Source organism: Larimichthys crocea, chromosome XIII (assembly GCF_000972845.2).
Source record: "Larimichthys crocea isolate SSNF chromosome XIII, L_crocea_2.0, whole genome shotgun sequence".
Lineage (NCBI taxonomy): Eukaryota > Metazoa > Chordata > Actinopteri > Sciaenidae > Larimichthys > Larimichthys crocea.
In genome coordinates, this window is record NC_040023.1 from 16,917,215 (window position 1) to 16,926,172 (window position 8,958).

Consider the following 8,958-nt stretch of genomic DNA (forward strand, 5'->3'; position numbering starts at 1 on the left):
AAGAAATATATATATATTTTTATTTTATGTTATGCATTACTGCCGTTTTATTAATTTTACTGACTAAATATCCTGTATGTGTTACGTGTGTGTGTCTCAGACCAAGTTAGGGGTGGTGCCTGACAGTATGGCGGCCGGGCTGCTAAGAGCTGTATCCAGATTAGTGGACCTGTCTGTCCTGCCCATTGAGCCCGTGCTGCGTTTCTTGTCACATTGCTGCCTCAGCCTGCTGGCTCTGCTCATCACCCTGCAGCAGGAGTTACCTGCTGAAACCAACCACAAAAGGTGTGTGTTGAGTCACTACAACCCTTACATATCTGTATTTCCAAATGATTTCCTTTTTTACAACACCAGTTTGCCGTTTTCCTACATCAAGTGATAAAGATTTACAACACCTTTTGTCTCACATTTGCAGGAAGGCAATATGGGGTGCTTGTGTGTCAGCGCTGAGCACCGTTCCCCGCCTGCTGCGACTGGTTCTGCAGTCGTTGCGTGTTGGAGATCTGAACGAGGAGGAGCTGCCACAGCTCGGACAGATCCTGTCAATGCTGCTGCAGCACACGCCGCTTCACAACCAGATGCTGGCCAACGCCACTCTGCTGCAGGAGATCATACAACACCTCACGGTAAACACAGCTCAGACGTGAGATAACGGATGTTAACCGCTCATGGAGGCTGATCACCTGATTTCTCTGTGTGTTTTTTAAAATTTTTTATAGAGGTATTCCCGGGGTACGACCAGAGAGCAGTGGTTGACAGACTTGCTGTACTGTTACAGTGTCACTGTGGCTCACAGCTCTTCAGCTCGACGCGGAAACCTGGGCCTTCGAGACATTTACTGACCGACCCGGTGTGTTCGTCAGTTCACCCTCTCAAACATACAACAAACAAAACCAGACAGAAATACAGAGGAGGAGAAGTGTTTTTTATTGTGACAATGAATACTCCACATTCTTGTTTTAAGAGCTCCAGTTTTTTCTCTGCGTCGTTTATTGCTTCATTCTTAGCCTGGTAATTGTTTGTTGGAGTATTGTTGTTCAGTGCTTACTCGGGGCACCTGCCAACTTTTCATTAAAAACAAAACAAAAAAAAGGCAAAATAAAGTTAAATCCAAGAGAGTTGCATATTGTGTCAATTTTTATTATTTTAACATTTGTTTTTTTATTTTTATAATACAATAAAAACCAACAAACAATGAGGTATGTATCTAAAATTCTACAATGTGGATTATTTTTGTGCAAATACATATTAAAGTAAACTGCATAGTTAAGAAATAGATCTTGAGAGGGAAAGCACTTAGAGACCAGACGTGGAGCTGGATGTATAACTGTGTATGTGTGTGTGTGTGTGTGTGTGTGCGCGCGTCCGTGGCTGCAGGTGGGCTATCTCTATGACCGGCTGTTGATAGACTGCCTCATTCTCCACAACAGGAGGAAAGGTTATCTCAGTGTGTGTGCGAGAACGAGGGAGATGGTGTGTGTATGTGTTTCTTCCACAATGGATGAAAGGTTATCTTTTACACACACCATTTTTGTAGACTTAACCCCACCCTGTGAGGTCATGGCTCTGATGTCATATGGCTTAATTTTAGAAAGCTTGGCACATTCAAGCGAACAATGTGTGTGTAGTAATTCTATAGAGGTAAGGTGGCCAGCCAGCTGAGAAAACATCAAAGAACATGAAGTGTGTGTGCGTGTGGTTTCAATGTTTTCCCCGGCCTCTGGTCCCTTGTCCAGCACTATGTGGTCTCAGATGGTAAGAGTACTGCTTGGCTTGATTCACAGCATCAGTCAGGTGCACGTAGTCTATACCACTCACTGTAAAATAAGCACATACAAATTACCTCTTAAAATATTTTCACTCTATTCAAACTGCACTTTTGTGTATGTACACACACTTACACTGACTCTGGGTGCGTAGCGGCATGTCCAGGAGCAGCTGAGACTGAGATCCACGAAGTGAACGCCCTCGTCTGGCCACAGAGTTCCCTATAAAGGACGGTAAAGAAAAATGTTTAGAGGATATCACCATTTAGATTTGCAGTTTCAATCAGCTGGTGTTGCACAACAAAGCTCGGGACGCTCCTATAACTAGTTGATCTACTCCAGTCCCACACCCATGGTTATCCAAGGTGTTGCCTTTATATCGGTGATCTTAAAGTGTGATACATATCAAAGGCTTCATAGCTCAGTGGTTAGAGCACTGGTCTTGTAAACCAGGGGTCGTGAGTTCAATCCTCACTGGAGCCTAAATGTGACTTTTTTGGTTCTTAATGGTCACAAACAAACATCTAAATTATTAAAAGAAACCTCCAATCACTCATTAGAGACACTCACAGGTCTACGAGAGGTAATTCAACAGTCTTAATGCTTATTCGCATTGATGATGATGTGTCTTTCTTCACAGAAATATATAATTAAATTGTTTTAATGTGCAGTGTTTGCAGTGGAGTGCAGAGGCGTGGGATTGTTTTAATCAACAAATCAATCAAATTTGCACACAGCGATAGTTTGACATGTGGACTTTTGTTATCTGTGATGCAAAAACACATTTCCCTGATGTGTGTTTCTGCAGATACATGAACAGAGATTATAGAGATACATTTACATGAATACATACATAGAATAACACGCAATTAGGGATGAAAATGGTTTATGATGATTAACGTTGCAGTGTGACCCAGTCCAAAATTTGTGTGTCAAATGTCTGTCAACTTCTCAGAAAAAAATTAAATAAAATGAGTGCGAGTTTCATGAATGTGTGTGTGGCACCATGTCGGTGTGTGTGTGTGTGTGTTTAGCAGATTGCTCTACGCAGTCGTCTGACATTCCCCCTGACAGCTCTGAACTTTTCACAGTGCCAGGACTGTCAGAGAGCGAGAGGGAGAAAGAGAGAGGTAGAGAGGGAGGTGAGGTGAGAAGGGGGAGGGGAAAACCACGTCAGAAGGTTGGGTTGGGTTGCGGTGAGGAGTCTGGGGTACGGAGGAGGGGAGGTCAACTATCTATCTGTCTTTGAGCAAAGACGGCGTCCATGCTTATATGTTTTGGCGCAGCAAGGTTTCTGCCTGTTCTCCCATCATCACCTGGTGATGTGTGATGAAGGTCAGGCTTGTCTGTGGGGCGAAACCTTACCAGAGGTTCCACACAGCCAACCAGGCTGATACTGTCCTGGTATGTGGATTGAAGCGTCACACAGACATTTACATGCGTTCCTGTTCCTGGTCTTCATCACTTACAGCGTGTTTTATACAGGTATGACAACCTCCCTGATTTCCAGTGTCTTCCTTTTAATACCACCAAATCTCAATCTGTTTCCAATTCTGGGGGCTTTTATGTAATCCAAGAGCTATGACTTCAGTTAAGACAGAGAGGCTCCCATCTCAAATGGTAAATCAACACTGGAACATGTGGCAGGAAACTGCTGCTGTTGTACTCTCTATAAGTTGGAGTTTAAGAGGAGGCTGCATCTGCTTATAACCTATATCTGTGGCACTGTGGTTAGCACTGTTGCCTCACATCAAGAAGGTTTCTGGTTCAAACCCCGGCCGAGGCCTCTCTGTGTGGAGTTTGCATGTTCTCTCAAGGTACTCTGGCTTCCTCCCACAGTCCAAATACATGGAATTACTAGGTGAATGTAAGTGTGTGTGGTTGTCTCTGTGGATAAGGATATATTTTATTCTGATATACTTTTTTTTATCATCAACAAATCCCATGACCAAAGTCCCAGGACCTGTAAATCCTTTTTTCACAAACAGAAGCAAATGCATTTGTCGGGTACTGCTTTGTGTGTAATGTACGTCAGCAGGATGGCGTATGACTGCTCAGTAATATACTTAATTAGACGGCTTTGTTGAATGCTTGATTCTGATGGGTCAACCATGGTATTTTACGGCTATTTCTGTATAGCAGTCAGCTGCTATGAATAACAGAAGGTTGCTATGGATGCAGTCCTGATCATAGACTATGAAGGAACTGCTGACCCAATAAAATAATTTTTAAATCAATCATTTGACACAAAATATTGATTTCTCTGCTTTACCACAGCGGGCCGGGTTCAATTTCACCCCCCGGCCTTTTGACACATGCATCCTGTATCTCTTTTCCACACCTTTAAAAAAAAAACAAACATAGCCCTTATTATATATGTATTACCCTCATTGAATCTCATTGCATCCTGTTCTGGTGGGTTTTTCATTGCACTATATATATCATCTTTGTAATATTAGTTCAATGGCTCGGGAATGTTGGATGATTTAGGGATGGGGGCTTCGTTGATACATACATATTAAAAAATGATCTCACCATAGATACTTTGTAGCACTGAGCTCTTACTCGCTGACGGTTTATTGGCTTGTGTTCGGACTTCTGTCTTCTTCCTGTTCTGGGCGTGGTGTGAATCGCTTGACTCCACCTCTTCGCGGGCCTTCACCTCTCTCCGCCTGCGTGCGTGGAACCTGCAAACACACATCCGTGCGAGCGCACACACGTTCAATAAAAAACTATCTCAGACAGCGTTCAAAGGTCTAAAAGCTGGCAAGTCCTCACACTAATACTCACTAAGCATAAACAAAGTAAACAGAGTTTATTCAAGGCAGTTAATAGGCAGCACATACAGAATATAATTGTGAAGCTGAATGGAAACAGAGGGCCTCCTGTGGCGGACTGGCAGCCTCTAAGAGAAACACAGAGTGTGTAAGAGGGAGAGAAAAGCAAAGAGAGGCTGCTGGTAGCTATTAGAGCAGCACGGCTGAACTTTTAGCCTCTTGTTAAACCAGTATGAAAGCTCTAGATTATAGCCCGTCTGTCCCCTGCCTCCTTGTCTCACCCATCTCCCACGCTTTCCCCCCAACTGCTCAAGTGTTGATGGCATCCAGACCAAACATAGGAGGGGGCGCGGTTACAGGAGAGATGAGAACGGGTTGGCATGTATGTGGGAGAGGGCACATGTGGGCACCACATGGTACTACCAATCTCCCACAGCCAGATAAGCTTCAGCTACTGAACACCCCTCCAGGTACAAACACAAGCGCACACACGTACACTCACCTTCGCCAAGCTCGCTGGATGATGCGTGCAGCCTCGGTCCTTGTCCAACACTGCTCTTTGTTGAGTTCCCCATGTGTGCGTGTTGTGATGGATGCGTGTGCGGTAGAATGAGTCTTTCTCGAAGGGCTCCTGTGGTCTGAAGATGAACTGCTTCTTAATGATGGAGTGTGAGTTTGGTCTTTGGTGGCAGCCTTTTCTGTAATCTGCTCCGTGTGGTTTCTGTGCTTTTGTGAAGAGGTGTGGGCATCAGACTTGCTTGGGGCACTAGTCATGTGAGTGTCCCTCTTTTTTTGAGGGGTGCATTCTCTGGTAATAGTGTCAGTTTGGTCCATCACAGGAACATTTGTCGAAGGAGTGCATGTGTTTGAGGAAGGTTGATCCCTGACTTTGGGCGTGCAGGGGGGTCTGGGTTTGAGGCTGGGTGGCTGGCTGCAACTGGCAGGAGAGAGAAGTTCCTTCAGCCTGGTGGTCTGAGGAACACCAGACACAGTGTCCCCGGTCACATGACAGTGACAACTCGAAGCATCGGGAAGCTCATGTGGTTCAGCTGCTTTACTTCTTCTGGAGGATCTGCTCTTGTGGACTAGTGAGAGAAAAAAAGAAAGAAAAAAAAAACATGAAAACAAATGTTTAATTAAGTCTCCATCACTAACACCATTTAACTGTCAAACTGTAAGAATTTCGCACATTTGTACCTTTGTGTCTCTCCTCTTTGCTTTTAGTGCGTTCAGCTTTGGATGATTTAGGGACTAAGGAGATCTTCTCTGGGTCTGTTCTCACCAGAGGGACCCTCCGTTTCTCCGCAGCAGCCAAAGAGATTTGCTGCACAGCTTCTCTCCTTCGCTGTTCTTCCTCTCGTTTTCTGAACACAAAGAAAAGCTGTTGGATCTAATCATGGCATATATAATAAAGTCTAAAATGCACAAAGCCCAGGTGAAAAAATGAATGTGTCAAGCTTGTTTAAATGTAAAAGGATAAATGTAATGATGAGCATATCATTATATTTTATATTCACTCATAATCCTTCATATTTTAAACAGTTTGAAAGGAAAGATCAAAACATTGTGTTCACCAAAGATTAATGATGAGAATATTTAACATTACATTTATTTTAGCTGCACTATTTCACCATTAAGCGTACATATACATGAAAACTGATCAGTTTACATTTAGTCAAAACCTGGTTATTTATCAGGAAAATCAGATTTTTCGGTACAATATTCTGAGTAAGAAAAACATCTTATAAAAGACTTTCACCTAACTGCTTTGAATACCAGGAAAAAGCTGACGTTAATGTGCCAGTGTGCTTAAAATAAATTTGCCTTTCAAAAGCATCGTGTAAGACAGAAAGGTGAGACTGGTGAGCAAATGACAAAAGGAGAACAAGTCTGAAGAGAAAGACAGGGGGAAGATGTATGTGTGTGCAGGGATGACAGAGGGAAAGATAGATATGGAGCGAGTGTGACTGTTCCTATAGGGGTGAAAAAAAGTAGACAGAGACAGATAATGAAGACAAAAACAGGAGTGAGTGATGAACAGTGCATGTGAAAGTAAAATATCTTTGGGACCAAGAGATGGATGTTTATGAGAGTCTTATAAGCATCATAAGGAATTAGAAACAATGAGTAAGACATGCACATGTATATATAAGTATGTATGTCTGTGTGTGTGCTCATCTCTCACTTGGCTGCATCCTTGCGCAGCTGCTCATGCCTCATGAGGAGTTGCTTCCTTTCCCTAAAGGCCTTGCGGACGGTGTAGCCCTTGTAGACAGCCTGGATGGAGGCAGCAGCGATGTCCTGGATGGCTGCTATGGACAGAGCGCCATGCTCCAGCATGAACTGAGTCACCTCGCTGTGCCCCCCCAGCAGAGCGTAGTCAAGAGGGGTGTACCTGCATAACACATACAGCAGTGTCATTCATTTATTTCCCCCACTTCTACAACCCCGTCTCCTCATTTCCAGTTCCTCACCTCTCCTCAGTGTGCTCCATGTGATTAGGGAAAGCATTGTAGCCCAGTAGCAGTTTCACAGCATCCAGGTAACCATTGTTACACGACCAGTGGAGAGCAGTCCGCCCCTGTGCACCCATAAAATAGAACACCCGTTCAATCTACAGTTGCACTCAAAAGCTTAGCTAAGATGGACAGATGTGTGGGTGCATTTGTGGATATCGAGTCGTTTTTTTTTTACCTCCTTGTCCTGTATGTTTGGATCAGCATTGTTCTCCATGAGAACAGCCATGCATGTGATGTAGCCGCCGTACGCAGCACACTGCAGAGGAGTCCGTCCGGCCTGGTCCTGCCCATGAGTAGTCAAATATTTAACAATCAAAAGAGTAGCTCAGCATTCATGAGACGCATCCTGATTTTACATTCACATGCTGATAACACAGCATACGAGACATGCCGCTTCAGCCACCCAATGTTGTTGCAATTCATGGTGGGCAAATCTATAATCCAGCTAGAGCTGCACAGGGATGGACTAAAAATCCAGATTTGTATTAAACATCCTGAGCTACTTTAAATTTTTGAGTATGTGTGTTCATACCTGTACATTGGGACTGATCCCATTCTCCATCAATATCTGGCAGACCTCTGCATTTCCTCCCAGAGCTGCCCAGTGAAGAGCGGTGTGACCGTCCACGTCTACCAGGTCCACACGTGCAGAACCTTTATTCATCACATTTAAATTCATGTTGAGACTGACACACAACATGTGTAGTTAATAGAACACGTGCACCCATCTACCTACCAGCTGCACCCACCTTTGATGAGCGTAAGTATGACGTCTCTGTGTCCCATCTCGCAAGCGCGAAACAGCGGCGTGTGTTTCATCACATCCAGAGAGTCGACCATCGCTCCCCTCTCCAACAGCAGCTTCACTGTGTTCACGTGGCCTGACAGGGAGGCCGCATGGAGTGCTGTGTGAACACACACACACATGAATAAAAATTATCTAACTGGACAATAAACTGCCTCACTGCTCCTCCTTCATCTACTCTGCTTCATTCATCTCCTTGACTGCAACTCCTCTCTGGCCACAGCCTGGTCAATGGAGGGTTAAACAGGCAGCGAAAGTTAATGACGAGCAATACACTTGAGCCTCCTTGTGGCTACCCCTCCTCATCCTCTCTCCAGCCCCCAGACAGTGCAGACTAGAGTCAAGTGCATGGAAGTGATCTGGGCACCAGTCAGCTCCGCTGCCCTTCACACCGTCTCATTAGCATGACTCAACCATTGCATGTTATGCATGCATAAACAATGACTGCCTGGCTGAGCAGAGGAGCTATCGCCATGGAGATTATATGTTTTCAAAGACCGCCGGGGGTCAGAGCGTGGCAATAAGTCATGTGTGTCTGCATGTGTGTGTGTCAGAGGACAGTGCTGGCAGGGGTGGGAGTCTATTCTTTGAGTTCACACTCATTTTGCTGACAGTAACACCTCCCTCTCTCTCTCTCAGTCTCTCTAGCACCTTAAGGGGAATCCCCTGTGACAACCTCACCCCGAGCCTAAAAAACACGGACGGGAGTATGTGTGTTTGTGAGTGCACAGTATAATGTGGAGTGGGGTTGTGGGTCAAAGTGAGTCTGCTCTTGTTTTTCTCGGGTGCTCACCGGTGCCTCCGTATTTGTCTGCCATGTTGATGTCAATATGAGGGGTGAGGGCCAGCATGGTGCGGATGACGTCGTCGCTGCCCTTCCCAGCAGCCCACATGAAGGCTGTCCTCCCCTCCAGATCAGGTTCATCCTTCACAGATGGGTGGGACAAAAACACACCCACTGTCTCCTACACACATACAGACACACACATACAGAAAGACAATTATTTTTAGTTTAGTTTATTGTACGTTATAAGGTATTGTAGGTTTATGGTTTAAGTTTGGACTGAACAATCGGGCATATAAAGAATAAG

At 44.7% G+C, this 8,958-nt stretch overlaps 2 protein-coding genes and 1 non-coding gene across 4 annotated transcripts in view; 2 read left to right on the forward strand and 1 right to left on the reverse strand.

Annotated features, from left to right (window-relative positions):
* Window positions 1-1,124, forward strand: part of tex10 (testis expressed 10) — a 9,591-nt gene extending 8,467 nt beyond the window's left edge. The window contains exons 14-16 of the mRNA XM_027286233.1: window positions 85-285; window positions 416-626; window positions 720-1,124. Of these exons, the coding sequence (XP_027142034.1) occupies window positions 85-285; window positions 416-626; window positions 720-842 (535 nt within the window). The 3' untranslated portion in view covers window positions 843-1,124. The remainder of the gene's footprint in view (window positions 1-84; window positions 286-415; window positions 627-719) is intronic.
* Window positions 905-8,958, reverse strand: part of invs (inversin) — a 20,970-nt gene continuing 12,916 nt past the window's right edge. For both annotated transcript variants that reach the window (XM_019270767.2, XM_027286228.1), the window contains exons 9-19: window positions 8,661-8,832; window positions 7,812-7,967; window positions 7,595-7,716; window positions 7,238-7,345; window positions 7,018-7,124; window positions 6,729-6,938; window positions 5,741-5,907; window positions 5,046-5,628; window positions 4,302-4,453; window positions 1,902-1,988; window positions 905-1,817 (exon numbers count right to left, since the gene is read on the reverse strand). In XM_019270767.2, the coding sequence (XP_019126312.2) occupies window positions 1,702-1,817; window positions 1,902-1,988; window positions 4,302-4,453; window positions 5,046-5,628; window positions 5,741-5,907; window positions 6,729-6,938; window positions 7,018-7,124; window positions 7,238-7,345; window positions 7,595-7,716; window positions 7,812-7,967; window positions 8,661-8,832 (1,980 nt within the window). In that variant the 3' untranslated portion in view covers window positions 905-1,701. The remainder of the gene's footprint in view (window positions 1,818-1,901; window positions 1,989-4,301; window positions 4,454-5,045; window positions 5,629-5,740; window positions 5,908-6,728; window positions 6,939-7,017; window positions 7,125-7,237; window positions 7,346-7,594; window positions 7,717-7,811; window positions 7,968-8,660; window positions 8,833-8,958) is intronic.
* Window positions 2,177-2,249, forward strand: trnat-ugu (transfer RNA threonine (anticodon UGU)). Its single transcript has one exon. It is a non-coding gene; the product is annotated as a tRNA-Thr (tRNA).